The sequence below is a fragment of the Solea solea genome, chromosome 5 (assembly GCF_958295425.1).
Source record: "Solea solea chromosome 5, fSolSol10.1, whole genome shotgun sequence".
Lineage (NCBI taxonomy): Eukaryota > Metazoa > Chordata > Actinopteri > Pleuronectiformes > Soleidae > Solea > Solea solea.
This window is the reverse complement of record NC_081138.1, coordinates 32,187,504-32,206,011: the sequence shown is the minus strand read 5'-3', so window position 1 is coordinate 32,206,011 and position 18,508 is coordinate 32,187,504. Positions and strand designations below refer to the sequence as shown.

General features: G+C 47.1%; 1 protein-coding gene across 1 annotated transcript; it reads left to right on the top strand.

Moving 5' to 3' along the window:
• Positions 1–1,870: 1,870 nt before the first annotated feature.
• On the top strand, positions 1,871–18,246 carry LOC131459393 (transient receptor potential cation channel subfamily M member 1-like). The gene is made up of 28 exons (XM_058629176.1): positions 1,871–2,000; positions 3,363–3,439; positions 4,776–4,962; positions 5,046–5,259; positions 5,336–5,460; positions 7,080–7,251; positions 7,382–7,556; positions 7,712–7,835; positions 8,158–8,230; positions 8,299–8,399; positions 8,540–8,713; positions 8,899–9,033; positions 10,407–10,457; positions 10,531–10,671; positions 10,956–10,985; positions 11,388–11,680; positions 11,760–11,988; positions 12,356–12,487; positions 12,556–12,696; positions 12,785–12,913; positions 13,427–13,678; positions 13,775–13,949; positions 14,783–14,803; positions 15,386–15,530; positions 16,305–16,501; positions 16,576–16,708; positions 17,154–17,473; positions 17,561–18,246. The coding sequence occupies exons 1-28, from the start codon at positions 1,917–1,919 to the stop codon at positions 18,160–18,162; spliced, it is 4,632 nt and encodes a 1,543-aa protein (XP_058485159.1). The 5' UTR covers positions 1,871–1,916; the 3' UTR covers positions 18,163–18,246.
• The last annotated feature ends 262 nt before the right edge of the window (positions 18,247–18,508 follow it).

Sequence of the window (18,508 nt, the reverse complement as noted above, 5' to 3'; positions counted from 1 at the left end):
AAAAACAGTGCAAACTATCATTCTTTTTGGAGTACATCAGCCAGGTCCATTTGATTTTTTCCTCATTAACTCTTTTAAGAAAGTCATGTTGACACCTTCTCCCATCGTTGTTTTGGGGAAATGTGTAACTGTTTTTTGTTTGAAATGGTCCTCTGTGAACTAACTCTCTTCTTACTTTGTCTGTAAGAAGAGATGGCCAGTCAGCAGGGTCTATAGGTGCAGCCTTTAGTCCTGATGCTGTGTCACTGGGCTGTGCAGAGGTAGATGGGACAGCAGCACCTGATGCTGTGTCACTGAGGGTGGTACTGAAATATTTTAAAAGTGCATCTGAAGAGAGAAAAGAAGTATATGTGACGACTGCATGTTACATTTTAATAAAAAAACAGATGCTTGGTGTGCTATACATGAGACTAATATAGTCTAGCCATGGATAAATATATTAAAGAATCGTTAGAGGCTGGGTTAATCCGACCCTCATCTTCACCAGCAGGGGCTGGCTTTTTCTTTGTAGCCAAGAAAGATGGGTCCCTGAGACCATGCATAGACTATAGCCCTCTCATTGCCATCAACATTAAGAACAGACACCCAATCCCACTCCCCTGGTTCGCATCCGTCAGGGCGACGAGTGGAAGACCAGTTTTATCACCCCCACGGGGAATTAATGGACCCATCCTTCCACTTCACAGTGTGGTTGGAACGATGACTTGGCCTATAGAAAATCCCGGTACCTAGCGGCCTGTTTGTCCCCAAGAGTATGCGGTTGCAGGTCATTCATTGGGCCCAGACCTCGTTGCTTACCTGTCACCCAGAAGCCAGAAGAACCACCTTCGTGATTCGGCAGAGGTTCTGGTGGCCGGTGATGGACGCCGACGTCAAGGAGTCTGGGCAGCTCACCCCATGTGTGCCAGAAGCAAAACCTCAGTCCGGCCTCCTCAGGGGCTGCTCCAACCGCTACCGACGCCCAGCCGACCCTGGGCGGACATAGCCTTGGACCTCGTCACCGATCTACCAGTGTCAAAGGGTTAGGTACTGTCACACGTCAGCAAATTTGTTAGTTATGTTTTGTTTTGGGAGTCACGTTTTTGTCATTTCCTGTTTTATTTTGGTGAGGTTTTAGGGTTTCCTGTTGGTCTGCACTTCCTCTACCTTGTCCTTGTCTTGTCTGATTATCTTAAGTGTTTGAACCTGGTATCACTCCCTGATTGTCAGCACCTGGTCCCCTTTCCCTTTCCCCTTCTTTGGTCACTCACCTCCCTTTTTGTTTGAAGCAGCAGCTTCAGACCCAGACTCTTCATACAAAGAGGGTCTGCATATATGGTGGAGTGGCTCAGTGGTTAAGACTGGCACACTGTGTGCGAAAGACATTATGGTCACAAGTTCGATTCCACCCCTGGCTGATTGTACTCAGTTCCATTGTTAGTCGCTTTGGATAAAAGTGTCTGCTAAATGACATGTTATAATGTTTGCATTGGTCAGTTTATTGTTGCACACTATGATGTTACATTGTTGTGATTGTAATTATATGAAATTGTAAAGTGCTTTTACAGTGTAGATGCAGACATCACATTTATTTTCAGACTGTTTTTTTAAATGAATAACATGTAAAAACACACACACACAGAAGCCAGGTATCAAACTACCAAACTGCTAAAAAGTCAAAGTGAACATGAGAAGAAAAGCCTGCGTCATGTGACACCTGTGGTTAAACTGTGTGACTGTGAGCGCCCCCTGGCTCCAGCAGGTGAAACAACACTCAGATTTACCTATACCAATCACCATTTATTTAATCTGCAGCGTCCACTAATCCTGATTACAGAGAGAGGACGGGTCTGCCTCTGTCTCCCACAGACGCCTGAACGCATCACAGGCTGCAGGACACACACTGGAGAGGACCGAGGAGACACCAGAGGACAACCATGGACAGCAGAGGCAGGAAAGAGTCGAACGGATCCTTCAAACGCTCGTCCATCAAACGCAGCGCGTCCTCTGGATCACAGAAGGTAAGACTCACCTGAGACAACTGATCATGTGACCTCATCACTGACCACAGCTCACTCATCAATAATCCTCAGCTGCTTCTGATGTCCACTTCCAAAATTAAAGAGTGAAACAAAAATAATCTAATTTATGAACCAGATAATCCAGATTCCCGTTGTTCTCACTGTAATCTGTTGCATGTTAAACTGTGTGTGTGTGTGTGTGTGTGTGTGTGTGTGTGTGTGTACAAGTGACAAAATAAGACATTTGAACTTAGTGATGAAGGCAACAGTGGATCAACAACTGTGAGGACTTTGGTGTGGGAGAGTGAGAGGTTTACAAAAGTCTGTCTCACACATAAAGACGCGATCATGTGACGTAGATAAAGACGCGATCATGTGACGTAGATGAAGACGCAATTATGCGACGTAGATGAAGACGCAATCATGTGACGCAGACGCGATCATGTGACGCAGACGAAGACGCGATCATGTGACGTAAATAAAGACGCGATCATGTGACGTAAATAAAGACGCGATCACGTGACTTAGATAAAGACGCAATCACGTGACGTAGATAAAGACGCGATCCTGTGACGTAAATAAAGACGCGATCACGTGACTTAGATAAAGACGCGATCACGTGACGAAGATAAAGACGCGATCATGTGACCTAGATAAAGACGCGATCACGTGACTTAGATAAAGACGCGATCACGTGACGTAGATAAAGACGCGATCACGTGACTTAGATAAAGACGCGATCACGTGACTAAGATAAAGACGCGATCACGTGACGTAGATAAAGACGATCATGTGACGTAGATAAAGACGATCATGTGACGTAGATAAAGACGCGATCACGTGACGTAGATAAAGACGCGATCACGTGACCTAGATAAAGACGCGATCACGTGACTTAGATAAAGACGCGATCACGTGACGTAGATAAAGACGCGATCACGTGACTTAGATAAAGACGCGATCACGTGACTTAGATAAAGACGCGATCACGTGACTTAGATAAAGACGATCATGTGACGTAGATAAAGACGCGATCACGTGACGTAGATAAAGACGCGATCATGTGACGTAGATAAAGATCCCTTTAACACCGCAGTGTCTTTGTGTCTTCACCCACAGAATCATTGTAGAAGTAGACTCTGTAGATTAGGACTACAATCACTTTCCAGATTTAATCTCTTGTGTGTTTGGGATTAAAGGATTAATGCATACAGAAATGTAAAGCTCCACTCTCTGAGTAATTACACAGATAAACGACATGAACAAAAGCTCAACTTCCATGCTCTCTGGAGCCAACATGGCCGCCTCATCGTGTCAAATGTGATCACATGACACGATCACAACCTCACTGTTTGTCCTCAGGTCCACAGAGTCTGGATCGAGAGGACATTTGTGAAGAGAGACTGTTTCCATTTTATTCCCAGCAAAGACACCAGCAGGTACACACTCTCACACACACGTGCGCACATAGACACTCACAGTCACTGTGTGTGTGTGTGTGTGTGTATATCTTATTTTATTTTGTTTGCATTAGTCACTGTAGTTGTGGTCGTTGTTGTTGTTGTCGTCGCTCAGGTGTAGTTGTGGTCATCGTCAGAGCCGGATTAAATAAATGGACTATACTAGGCAGACTGTATTTTTTGGGCCCCCCTCCATCGATGTTATTTATGAATTGAAATCTGAAACTTACCAAAGTTACTAATAAAAGTTAATTCACATTTTACATAGCGTAGTCTTTGGTTACAAGTTGGTTCTTTGTATGCCAAAAGAAGTCATGTGTCGTATATTAAACAGTCTATCAGACTATTTTGTGATTTTTTATTACCGTATTTATACATTACTACAAGGCTCTATTAAATGCTATTAAATTATCCTTATCTTATCATTGCGACTGTCATTAAGGCAGTAGTACCAGTAAATCACCAATAGGTGTCAGCATTGCTATGTAAACAGAGCAAATAAGATAAATGTTGTAAGCTATTGCATTTAGCAGAAAATCTTAATTAAATGTGTTGATTAAATTGAATAGTTTAATAAGTCGTCAAATATACAAAGACCAATAACATGTGCAGTAAGAGAAACTGTGCTGTCGTGGTAAAGAGGTTTATTTTCATGGACAAGCATCACCTCTCTTCCATTTTCTGGTATTCAACACTCAGCAGCTCAGCTCCTGGTCTGGACTGTTCAGCAGTTTTCTCCACTGGTCTGGATGTTTCTCTGGATGGTGAACTGTGCAGTGTTGTTTTTGGAAGCCATTCTAGATTTAGTCTTAGATTTAGTCTTTTGGACTAAAACGCTTATTAGTTTTAGTCACGTTTCAGTCATTTCTATAGTGCAGTGTCACACATAAGTTTGACATGAAATTTCCTCCGCCGGTGGTGTGGAGGAATTTCAGACCGACTCTAGATCGGCTTGGAAGGGCTCGGGGCGAAGGTGGTTTACAGTGATCCCCCGCCCGGACCTCGCCGCGGAAGTGTGCACTCGCTGCGGCTTCTCCCACCCGCCTGCCCCCAGCGCGACTGTCGATCGGAGCAGACTGTCCTCAGAACGCCCTGACAGCGTCGCGTCATCAGGACGAGGAGCGTAAATCGTCTTGAAACGCGGACCAAGTCATTTTTAGGTTTTGATTGTCCCTCTGTCTGGGCCCCCTGCCAATCGGGCCCTAGGCATGTGCCTAGTTTGCCTTTGCGTTAATCCGGCTCTGGTCGTTGTTGCTGTTGTTGTCGTCGCTCAGGTGTAGTTGTGGTCATTGTTGTTGTTGTTGTCGTCACTCAGGTGTAGTTGTGGTCAGCTCCTGGTCCAACACGCCTCCATCTCTCCAGCGGTCAAAGATGAAGGGGGCGGAGCTCCACTGGCCCCGTCTGCAGAGAGGTGGACGCCCCTCAAACACACCCACACTTCACCCACTGACGCCTACGGAGTCATAGAGTTCCAGGGCGGAGGACACGTCAACAAGGCAATGGTACCACAGCAACAGCAGGTGTGATGTTTGATTGAAGCAGGGGTGTCTGTCTCTGACCACGCTCCCTCTCTCCTCTTCCTCAGTACATCCGGGTCTCCTACGACTCGAGGCCGGACTCCCTGCTGCACCTGATGGTGAAGGACTGGCAGCTGGAGCTGCCCACACTCCTCATCTCTGTCCATGGAGGCCTCCAGAACTTTGACCTACCGCCCAAACTCAAGCAGGTGTTTGGTAAAGGACTCATCAAAGCCGCCGTCACCACGGGAGCCTGGATCTTCACAGGTGGAGTCAGCACAGGTACGAGCCCTCCTACTGGACACTTCAGGTACAACATGCCAGTCTTTTCATGAGATCCACGTCCCTCCTGTTTCAGGAGTGATCCGACATGTCGGAGACGCTCTGAAGGATCATTCATCAAAGTCTAGAGGGAAAGTGTGCGCCATCGGCATCGCACCGTGGGGGATCATCGAGAACAGGGAGGACCTGATCGGCAGAGACGTAAGCAAGACTCAACCGGACTGATCTGAACTGAACTGAACTGAATCAGAATCAGCTTTATTGGCCAAGTATGTCAACACATACAAGGAATTTGACTCCGGTTTTATCCAGCACACGCTGTACATTAAACGTAAACATGAACATACATAAACATCAACATAACTCAACATACATTCAACTTGAAAGAACAAAGGACAACAAGAACAATAATCTAAAAAGAGTGTAGTACAAAGTGAATAAATAAGGTGTCCAGAGGTCCGGTCTATTTTTAGATATAATAAAAGATAAGGTGCAAAATAGTGCACCTTGTAGACCTAGGTTCCTGGTTGTATTCCTGGTTGTTCCTGGTTGTATTGTACAGGACTCTGTCCCTACTTCTGTAGGCCTCCTCCTTGGCCTGATGAAGCATCCTAAATTTAGCAGTGAACCAAGGTTTATTGTTGTTGTATGTGCAGAAGGTTTTGGTTGGCACACACATGTCCTCACAAAATCTGGTGTAGCATGTCACAGTGTCAGTGAGTTCATCAAGATCTGTAGCAGCAGCCACAAAAACACTCCAATCTGTGCAGTCAAAGCAGGCCTGTAACTCCAACTTTGACTCTGTGATCCATCTCTTCACAGTCTTCACTACAGGCTTAGCAGATTTTAATTTCTGCCTGTAGTTACGGAGAAGATGGATCATGCAGTGATCAGAGAGCCCAAAGGCTTCACGGGGGACAAGGCGATATGCGTCCTTGTGTGGTGTAGCAATGGTCCAGAGTGTTTTTGTCCCTAGTTCACGGCTGAGGGTTGCTCCGTTAAAGTCCCCAAGAACAATAAGCAGGGAATCTGGATGTTTCCTCTCCATGTCCGTTATCTGGTCAGCCAAGTGTTGTAAAGCCTCAGTAACACACGCCTGAGATGGGATGTAAACACCAACCAGAATAAACGAGGAGAACTCCCGCGGTGAATAAAACGGCTTGCAGTTTATGAAAAAAGACCCCAAGTGGGGGCTGCATGATTTGCGCATCACTCTGACATCTGTACACCAACCTTCGTTAATATAGAAGCAGATTCCACCTCCCTTCCTCTTCCCCGAGAGCTCCGTTACGAGGTCCACACGGAGAAGTTGAAAGTCCGGCAGATGTAATCCGGTGTCCGGGATGTATTCACTGAGCCAGGTTTCAGTAAAACACAGGGCAGCAGATCTGTGAAGGTCCGAGTTTCTACTGTTGAGAAGCAGCAGTTCCTCCATCTTATTGTTCAGGGAGCGGACATTCGCCAGATGTATAGACGGGAGCGCTGTCCGAAAACCCCGCTGTCTGAGCTTAACGAGCGTGCCGGCTCGCTTGCCCCGTCTGCGTCTCCTAAACATCCTACAGAGCTGCGGCTCCTCCAACTGAAAGTTCCGTGAAAACACCAGAATCGCTGGGAAACGGCAAAAAGTGTGACCAGTTGAATGTTCAGACTGTAAAAGTTCCTCTCGAGTGTATTGGACTGAACTGAACTGAACTGAACCAGATTGAACTGGACTGGACTGGACTGAACCAGACTGAACCAGACTGAACCGGACTGAACTGAACTGAACTGAACTGAACTGGACTAGACTGGACCGGACTGAACTAGATTCTGTGTTCCAGGTGATCAGACCCTACCAGACTATGTCTAATCCACTCAGTAAACTGTCTGTGCTGAACAGTAGCCACTCCCACTTCATCCTGTCTGATAACGGCACCATCGGGAAGTACGGCGCTGAGGTCCGCCTCCGCCGCCAGCTGGAAAAACACATCGCTCTGCAGAAGATTAACACACGTGAGTCATGTGACCTGCTCTGTGGAAGGAGTCCTGATGTTTCTCTCCACAGAGAACCCAGCATGTAGAACCAGAACCGTGTCATGTGACCTGTGGGGTTTTTGTATGTGTGTGTGTGTGTGTGTTGCAGGTCTGGGTCAGGGTGTCCCTGTTGTGTGTCTGATCCTGGAGGGAGGACCTAACGTGATCTCCATTGTCATGGAGAGTCTGAAGGAGGAGCCTCCGGTCCCCGTCGTGGTCTGTGACGGCAGCGGTCGAGCCTCTGACATCATTTCCTTTGCTCACAGATACTGTGAGGAGGACGGGTGAGGACATGACACACGCCGACCACACGAGGCAGCACTGACACACGCCGACCACACGAGGCAGCACTGACACACGCCGACCACACGAGGCAGCACTGACACACGCCGACCACACAAGGCAGCAGGGGGCGCTCACACTCAGCTCTGTCTCTCAGGTCGGTGAGTGACGGGGTCAAAGATCAGCTGCTCGTCACCGTCCAGAAAACGTTCAACTACAGCCGCAGTCAGGCGCAGCAGATCTTCCTCATGGTGATGGAGTGCATGAAGAAGAAAGCCCTGGTAGGTCACATGACTTCCCTCGTGGTCACGTGACTTCGGCATGAGACCTGTTCACTGTCACTTTACCATAATGACACAGGTTTTACCTTTGACCCCAAATTGCAGCTTAGTTCAGATTGTTCTTTATTTAATCCCACAATCCTCGGCTTCACCCTGAGAACAGCTGCAGCTGCTCGTCAATCATTCATGTGTTCATCACCCTGAGAACAGCTGCTGTCGTTCAGGAGGAGCCTGGACACAGGTGACCAGTGACCCCTGCTGTGTGTGTGTGTGTGTGTGTGTGTGTGTATGTGTTTGTGTGTGTGTTTGTGTGTCTGTGCAGATCACAGTCTTCAGGATGGGATCAGAAGGACAACAGGACATAGAAATGTCCATCCTCACTGCTCTGCTCAAAGGTAACTGTGTGTGTGTCTGTGTGTGTGTTTGTTTTCAGGTACTAGTGTCTGTGTGTGTTTGTTTTCAGGTACTAATGCCTCAGCGTCAGATCAGCTGAGTTTGGCTCTGGCCTGGAACAGAGTGGACATCGCTCAGAGTCAGATCTTTGTGTATGGACACCACAGACCTGTGAGTCCACACAGACATGTCTGTCCTCACCTGTCCTCTAATTACCTAATAATTATAAGACAATAGGACAGTGTGATGTGATCCCTGGAAATAAATGATTCTGAACACGAGAGTCTTTATGTGTGTCTGTCTATGTCCAGCCTGTCTCTGTCTTACCCACTGACCGTCCTAAAAGTCCATCATCACAGTGGACAGCAGTCGCAGCAGCAGCAGGAGGCAAAGGAAAAGTCAGAGGGAAGAAAGGAAAAGCAGGAAAAACTAAACCAGAGCCACCGGAGGAGACTGATCCACGAAAACTAGAGCTGCTCAGCTGGGTGAGAGACCCAGCTGGCGACGACACCATGGCAACTACAACACCGCGACCACAACACTGCGACAAAGACACTGCGATCACAACACTGCAACAAAGACACCACGATCACAACACTGCGACAAAGACACCGCGTCAACCTAAACATACTGGTGGCACTGACGATGACGATGATTGTGCCCCCTGCAGGTGAACTCCCTGGAGCAGGCCATGATGGACGCTCTGGTTCTGGACAGAGTGGACTTTGTGAAGCTGTTGATTGAGAACGGAGTGAACATCCATCACTTCCTGACCATTCCTCGTCTGGAGGAGCTGTACAACACCGTCAGTGTTTATGTTTATTTACCTGGTGACGCTGATGCTCCGCCCCCACTCATTAGTCCAGGTTGTCTTGTTTTCAGGTTTTTCCTTGTGTGACCTTTGTTGCTTCCTGTCTTGTGTGTGTGTGTGTGTGTGTGTGTGTGTGTGTGTGATAATGTGTGTGTCTTTTGTTGCATCTCCAAGCTCGTGACGACTTCTGCTCCATTGAGCTGTCGCTCAAAAACTCAGTAGCCAACCAGCAGGCAGCTTCCTAAGGCCCACCCACAAACAAAAAACCACAATGCAAAGAACAAATGTATTTTCAAACAATAAAATACAATACAATATTTTTAAAATATGTACAGGTGAAAGCGAGAAAAAAAGAAAGAAAATTGTCCCAAAGAGTTATTTCCAAAAAAAACTCAAACAAAATAATTGAATTTAGTGGTGAGCAAAAATAGGTGTTCTCCTCTGTAACCCAATATACTCTGCTCAAGTGGGAGGTAGACCGCTCTTTATATAGGTCTTCTGCCCCTCCCATCTAAAACATCAATTATCCAAAAACACAATATATGAACACAAGCATGATTAATATAACAAACGACCCAGATGAAAAAAATAAAGCCGAAATATTTCCCAAATTAACTGTGCCACAATAATTATAATAATAATTAACCTTTGATAAACAAAATGAATAGATAATTAATAGGACTACAAACAAAAGTGACGTCATACTAAGCACCCCGCCATCGTTGTCATTTAAGTGTGCCGCTGACGTATGTTTGGAATGCTGCCGACGCAAACTGAGGATGAATGAAGGTCTGTACATAGACAACATCAAAGAGAGCAGAGAACCCCAACAGTTCACACAGTGAGCAAACACGAGGCATCAGTGGAGAGAAGAAGAATCTGCCTCGACCGGTTGGGGTGAAAGGAAAATGGGGAACAGAGGAGAGGTGGAGGACAGAAAGGGCCATTTGCTTCTTATAAAGTGTTTGAAAATATAGAAACAAATCTAATTCCATATGTTTTTTAAGTTAAGTGTGTTTTCTCCACCTGTGACTCCGCCCCCTCGTTAGTCACTCAATGTCTGATGTTAAACAGAATGAAATGTGAGTGGATGATTAATGGAACAAAGCTCTATATTCTCAATGACATGTGCAGATTATGGTCCATCATGCTCCTTTATCCTTAATCTGCTTTATTCTACATTATTGTCAGATTAAAGAGCAGCTCAGTGCTGCCCCCTGTCAGTAACCTGCTCACACTCACTCATTACAACAAACACAAATACAGTGTGTGTGTGTGTGTGTGTGTGTGTGTGTGGAATACAGAACAGGAAGGGACCGAGACACAGGTCCAGCTGAAGGTGTGTGTTTGTGTTTGTTTGTGAGCAGAAGCTGGGACCGGCCAACACGCTGCACTTTGTGGTCAGAGACGTGAAGAAGGTGAGTCTGAGGACACTCTGAGGACCCTCTGAGGACCCTCTGATGGATCTGAACTCTGACCTTTGTGTTTCAGGGGAACCTCCCTCCAGATTACCAGATCACACTGATTGACATCGGCCTGGTCCTGGAGCTCTTGATGGGTGGAGCTTATCGCTGTAACTACACCAGGAAGAGCTTCAGGATGTTGTACAACAACCTGTACGGCCTGAAGAGAGTGAGCAGCATCAGACACTGAGGCCTCGCACATGGACTCATCTGACCACTCATTCAAAGGGGAAAAATTAAAGGGGTCGTTCAGGTTTTTGAAGCATGGCTGTATGAGGTACTGACACACAGTCAATTGTAACTGTGCTGTGAGCGCCCCCTGCTGCTGAGAACCAGTCTGAGACGCAGAGGCTCATGTCAAACATTTTGTCAGTGCCTCATACAACCACACTTCAAAAACACCCGAACTGTCCCTTTAATTCATTCACTCATACACCTTCTGTTCTCTTACAGCCCAAAGCTCTGAAACTTCTGGGGATGGAGGTATGACGTTGTTACTGTTCTGTTGTTGTTGTTGCTTTTAAGTGTTTCTAGTTCTTGCTGTAGTTGTTGTTGATTTTGTTGTTGTTGTTGATTTAGTTTTAGTTGTTGTTGAGATTGTTGTTGTAGATTTTGTTGTTGTTGAGGCTGTAGTTGTTGATTCTGTTGTTGTTGAGGTTGTTGTAGTTGATGAGGTTGTAGTTGTTGATGTTGTTGATTTTGTTGTAGTTGTTGATGATGGGGTTGTAGTTGTTGTTGTTGATGAGGTTGTTGTTCTTGATTTTGTTGTTCTTGATTTTGTTGTTGATGAGGTTGTTGTTGTTGTTGTTGTGATGATGGTTTTGGACTGTACCTGCCCTTTGATTTCCTGAAGTGTTCTTCTGACTCGTGCTCTGGACCCTGCAGGACGATGAACCTCGTCCAAAGGGAAAAGGAAAGAAGAGCAAGAAGAAGGAAGAAGAGGTGGACGTGGACGTGGACGACCCTGAGCTCAGCAGGTTTCAGTACCCCTTCCACGAGCTGATGGTGTGGGCGGTGCTGATGAAACGCCAGAAGATGGCGTTGTTCCTGTGGCAGCGGGGGGAGGAGGCCATGGCCAAAGCACTGGTGGCGTGTAAACTGTACAAGGCCATGGCCCACGAGTCGTCTCAGGGCGAGCTGGTGGACGACATCTATCAGGACCTGGAGAACAACTCCAAGTGAGTTCAGTTTACTGGTCTGTGTATGTGTGTGGTGTTGTCACAGCCTGATGGAGGCACTGTTGGGTCTTTTGTGCAGGGAGTTTGGACAGCTGGCCTACGAGCTGCTGGATCAGTCGTACAAACATGACGAGCAGGTCGCCATGAAGCTGCTGACCTACGAGCTGAAGAACTGGAGTAACTCCACGTGTCTGAAACTGGCCGTCGCTGCCAAACACCGAGACTTCATCGCTCACACCTGCAGTCAGATGCTGCTCACCGACATGTGGATGGGCTGTTTGAGAATGGGCAAGAGCAACAGCCTCAAGGTACAGACGTCACATGACTGACAAGACTCCCCTGGAACATCTTAAAGCCAGGTGTCAAGTACTAACACACAGTCAGTGCTGACTGCCCTGTGAGCGGCCCCTGCTGCTGTAGACACAGAAGCTCACTCTTAGTGAAGACGTAGTGAAGCTGGAGGGGACACAGGGGCTGCTGGTCCTCTGCTGCCTCGTGTGGTCACTTTGAGTCACTGAAACATTTCAAACACTGAAGTGACAAAATAAGACATTTGAAGTTAGTGATGGAGGCAGCTGTGAGGTTAACTGTGTAACCTTGGTTCTCTGCAGACAGGAAGTGTGATTGAAGCTGAAGGTATAAATGAACAAAGATGGTTCTCCTCTGTGGTCTCAGGTGATTCTAGGCATCGTCTTCCCTCCTGCCATCCTCCTCATGGACTTTCGTCTGGGAGATGAAACTTTGTATCATTCGTCCAAAGAGAACGAAAACAACAAAAGCAAAGACGACGACAACAAATCCAGCAAGGTAGAAACCGAGGAGCTTCAGTGTCGCAGAGGAAACCCTTTCATTTATTTACTGATGTCTTGTTTAAGGATTCTGTGTCAAACGTCGACGCAACGTCAAAGAAAGGAGACGAAGAAGAAAACCAGAAGAAACCTCGTAGAAGGATTCCCATCAGGAGGACCATCTACGAGTTCTACAACGCCCCCTTCACTAAGTTCTGGTTCAACACGGTATGTTTGAACTGTGGAGACATCATAATGTCCTGCTGACTGACTCCTCCTCCTCCTGGTCATGTGACATGCACCTGTATCTGCGTAGATCTCGTACCTGGTGTATCTGATGTTGTATAACTACATCATCCTGGTGAAGATGGAGCGATGGCCGTCTCTGCAGGAGTGGATCGTCATCTCTTACATCATCACTCTGGGTCTGGAGAAAGTCCGACAGGTAAACACACCTGTCCATCAGGGTCCTCCTCTGTCCCCCTCCGTCCTCTCCTGTCAGGTTCTCCCTGATATTTCCTGTCATGTTAAATCCTGGATAATCCCTGACCCTGACCCTGATACTGACCCTGACCCTGACCTTGAACCTCAGAAGGTTTATCTTTGCTTTATCTCGTTCACAGCTTCTTCCATCGCAAATCAATCAGCTCATTATTTGGCAGTCAGTCTCTTCTTTCATCTTCTCCCTTTAGGGGGCGCCACAGCAGATCATCTGCCTCCATCTTGTCCTCTCTCATTCTTGTGTCCTCTTCTGTTTCACCAGCTATCCTCATGTCCTCATCAACCTTCTCTGTGGACAGCGTCCGTCCTCAGCACGTGTCCAAACATGTCAACCTTCACTCTCAAACTGTGGATTATATGCTCATTCCTAATCCTCGCACATGTGATGATTGATAGCGATGTCATGTTTGCTCGACGGTCATGTGACCCCTGACCTCACTGCGGTGCCTGTTGTCAGATCCTGATGTCGGAGCCGGGGAAGCTGAAGCAGAAGATTAACGTGTGGTTGGAGGATTACTGGAACATCACTGACCTGGCGGCCATCTCTGTCTTCCTGTTGGGTTTGCTGCTGCGGCTGCAGAGCGAGCCGTACATGGGCTATGGACGCGTCATCTACTGCGTGGACATCATCTTCTGGTACATACGTGTCCTCGACATCTTTGGCGTCAACAAGTACCTGGGACCGTACGTCATGATGATCGGGAAGATGGTGCGTCATCGGTGTCAAGAATCATTTTACACTTCCTGAAACTGACAAAAGGAACGTTCTTTTTATGTTAGTTACTTAAGTGTTAATGTCTTACAGATGATTGACATGTTGTACTTTGTGGTCATCATGCTCGTGGTGCTGATGAGCTTCGGTGTGGCTCGTCAGGCCATCCTCCACCCGGACGAGGAGCCAACATGGCGGCTGGCGAGGAACATCTTCTACATGCCGTACTGGATGATCTACGGAGAGGTGTTTGCCGACTCCATAGACCGTAAGACTAGAGTTCATAGTAAGACTCAGTCACCTGTAACTTAATTTCATGTTTGACTGTATTTGAGCCTCTCTGAGGGGGCGGGGCTAACATCTTCTAACTCCTCATTGGATAAAATTATAAAGTTAAGAGGCTAAAACTAAGTGACGCAGCTTTAGCTTTAGTTTGCACCTCTGTTCTCCCTCCATCCTCTGTTTAACTGTAACTGACAAGAACACAGTTACTTATGTATATATATATATATATATATACATTTATATATATATATATATACATATATATGTGTGTACATATATGTGGGGTCACACGGTGGTGTAGTGTGTAGTGTCGCCTTGCAGCGAGAAGACCCGGGTTCGAGCCCCACTTGGAACAAGGGCCTTTCTGCAACTGCAAACTCCTTTCTGCATGGAGTTTGCATGTTCTCCCCATGTGTGCGTGGGTTCTCTCCGGGTTCCTCCCACAGTCCAAAAAAATGCAATGTGGGGATTAGGTAAATTGGACACTCTAAATTGACCATAGATGTGAGAGTGAATGGTTGTTTGTCTCTATCTGTGTGTGGCCCTGCGATGGACTGGCAAACTGTCCAGGGTGTACCCCGCCTATTGCCCAATGTAGCTGAGATTGGCGTGTGTATATATACACATATATATATATATATATGTGTATATATATATGTGTGTGTGTATATATATAGATATAGATATATGTGTGTATATATATACACAGATATATCTATATACATATATATATATCCTAGTCTTGTTTCTATTTAAAGACAGTCTTTGTTTGAATTGTTGACAGTAAGTCTGTTCTTCTTCTCCACTGTCGCACAGTTTATGCCATGGAAATTAATCGTAAGTCTCTCTCTTTCTTCGAAACATTTGAAATGTATTCGTAAGCAGCAGCAGCAGCAGTAACATCAGCAGCAGTAGCAGCAGCAGTAACAACAGCAGCAGTGACAGCAGCAGCAGCAGTAACAACAGCAGCAGTAACAACAGTAGCAGCAGCAGTAACAACAGCAGCAGTGACAGCAGCAGCAGCAGTAACAACAGCAGCAGTAACAGCAGCAACAGTAGCAGCAGCAGTAACAGCAGCAGCAGCAGTAACAACAGCAGCAGTAGCGGCAGCAGCAGTAACATCAGCAGCAGTAGCAGCAGCAGTAACAACAGCAGCAGTGACAGCAGCAGCAGTAACAGCAGCGGCAGCAGTGACAGCAGCAGCAGCAGTAACAACAGCAGCAGCAGCAGTAACAGCAGCAGTGACAGCAGCAGCAGCAGTAACAACAGCAGCAGCAGTAGCAGTAACAGCAACAGCAGCAGCAGCAGTAAACAGTTTCACTCCTTCACAACAAAAGATTGTAACTTTGATACAAATCTGGTGTGACACCTTTGAATTGTGTAGTTTGAGCGACAGTTTTATGCGTGTGCTCGTTTCAGCCCCGTGTGGCGAGAACATGTATGACGAGGACGGGAAGAAACTCCCTCCCTGTATTCCAGGGGCGTGGCTTACACCTGCCATCATGGCCTGTTACCTGCTGGTGGCTAACATCCTGCTGGTCAACCTGCTCATCGCTGTCTTCAAGTCAGTGAGACACAAACAGACTGACAGACAGACACATATCATTGATCAGACGCTTTTATCCAGCGCGACCCACCACAGACCTGACCACAGACCCACCACAGACCTGACCATCTCCCACCACAGACCTGACCACAGACCCACCACAGACCTGACCATCACAGACCTGACCACAGACCCATCACAGACCTGACCACAGACCCACCACAGACCTGACCACAGACCCACCACAGACCTGACCATCTCCCACCACAGACCTGACCATCACAGACCTGACCACAGACCCACCACAGACCTGACCATCTCCCACCACAGACCTGACCATCACAGACCTGACCACAGACCCACCACAGACCTGACCATAGACCCACCACAGACCTGACCACAGACCCACCACAGACCTGACCATCTCCCATCACAGACCTGACCACAGACCCACCACAGACCTGACCATCTCCCACCACAGACCTGACCATCACAGACCTGACCACAGACCCACCACAGACCTGACCATAGACCCACCACAGACCTGACCATCTTCCACCGCCGACTAAAAACACATTTCTTTAGACTGGACCTCGACTAAGACCACGAGCACAAACAAGAGTTTGTCTTACTTGAAGCACTTTCTCACTTCTAGCAAATGTTTAATTGATCTTATTGTGAGTTGCGCTGGATAAAAGCGTCTGAACAATGACATGTGATGTAACACGTTCTTCAAGGGGAAGTCTCTCCTCCTCATGTCCTCCTGATGTCCTCCTGTCCTCCTGTAAACAGTAACACGTTCTTCGAGGTGAAGTCCATCTCTAACCAGGTGTGGAAGTTCCAGCGCTATCAGCTGATCATGACGTTCCACGAGCGTCCGATTCTGCCGCCACCGCTCATCATCGTCCCGCACGTCTGCATCGTCCTCAAGACGCTCTGCTGTCAGTGGACACGAGGACATGAGGACGAGCACGGAGAGAGGAGACTGCGTACGTTAGCAACACAACTGTCTCACTCTGTTTGTGCCACAACTTTAGCAACGTGTGTGTGCGTGTGTGTGCAGAGCTGGTGCTGAACGCTGACGAGCTGAAGAATCTCCATGAGTTTGAAGAACAGTGTGTGGAGGAATATTTCAGAGAGAAAGACGACGAGAAACTGTCTTCAAACAACGAACGCATCAGAGTCACATCAGAGAGGTACACACACGCACGCACACGCGCACACAGACACACACAGACACGCACACACAGACACGCACGCACACACACACACGCACACACACACACGCAGTGTCAGGGGCATGTTATGCCAGCACACTATACTAAAACACACGCGTGTATCATGAGTTCACCAAATAATGAAGGTGACGGGTGATGAGTGTCGTGTCATGTGAGAACACAGTGGACGCCTGTGCACACGCTCGTTTCAATGTACAAATAATTATTTAGTATTTTATTTAATATTATTAATTATTTTATTTTTGATAAAATAAAATAATTTATTTTAAATAATTATTTAATTAATTTTTAATTTTTTTTTTTTATTATTATTATTTATTTATTTTCGGAAGCTATTTAAAAATAAAAATATCCTGACAGCTCTGATCTATGAGTGTGTGTGTGTGTGTGTGTGTGTGTGTAGAGTGGAGAACATGTCCATGCGTCTGGAGGAAGTGAATGAGCGTGAACACTCGATGAAGGCGTGTCTTCAGACAGTGGACCTGCGTCTGTCTCAGTTGGAGGACGTCTCTGGACGGATGATGGCGGCTGTGGAGGCGTTGGTGGGCGTGGACCGTGGCGAGCTGCGTCCTCGCTCCAGATCCTCGTCCGTCTGTGAACCCGGCGCTCTGCTGCGTCACGGCAGCTTCACCAGCACTGACGGCTACTGTCTGTACCACGAGGACCAGGACCAAGACCAGGACCGCAGGGTCCAGCTGAGTCCAGACACAAGGGGAGGAGCAGGTCAGGAGGCAGGGCTTAAACCTATGTGTGGGGGGGGGGGAACACAGACTCTGTAATAATTCACTTCCTGACACTTCCTGTTTCCAGGTGACGTGAAGGAGTTTGGGTGGAGTCTGGACGTGAGACAGGAGAGGACACAGTCTCTGTCCATCCTCATCTCCCCATGTGACCTCAGCCCCACCCACTCCCGTCCTGCCTCACCTCACAGTGACCTCACAAACACTGAGGCGGAGAAACAGCAGGCGGAGGCGGAGTCCTTCCCTCTGCTCACGTCAGTGGTCACTGAGTATTTGTCCTCTTTTACCCGCAGCAGCTGCCCTGCCTCCAACAGGAAGTCAGCTGGCAGCAGTGTCTTAAGCCCCGCCTACCCGGACCAAGAAAAAACACCCAGAATGGAAGCAGAGAAAGAGGGAGGAGCCGAAGCCAAAGTGGAAGAGGCCAGGTCATGTGATGGGGAAAAGGAGGTTGAGACATTGTTGGACAGTAACCATAGTAACACAAAGGAGGGGGAGGAGCTTCAGGAAGTGCTGTTGATGGAGGAGGCGAACAGGAAGTATCACCTTCAACCTGAGGAAGACGAGGACGAAGGACAACAAGGAGACACAACATCTGTCCTGCAGCATCACCTGGTGGGCGGGGCAACCATGGACCAGGACCAGGACCAGAGACCTGTGGTCTTGAAGGACTGAAGTGAGACGTCTTCATGTTTCTGTGTGTGTGTGTGTGTGTGTGTGTCTGACTTAAAGGGACATTTCCAGTTTTTTAAAATGTAAAACCTGAATTTTCCATTTTAATTCTATTAAAACAATTCTGAATCTAACACTTGACTGGGACTCCCTCTGCTGGTCACATGAAGAACTACCTGATCGATCAGGTGATTGATTACATGATCGATCAGGTGATCGATAACCTGATCGATCAGGTTTGTGGACTAACATCATTCGTAAATGTTTGTTTGAATAAAAATCAAATCAAAGTTATTGATCATAAACAAATAAACAAGAAAATATATTTTTTTCATTTTAAAGTTTAAAT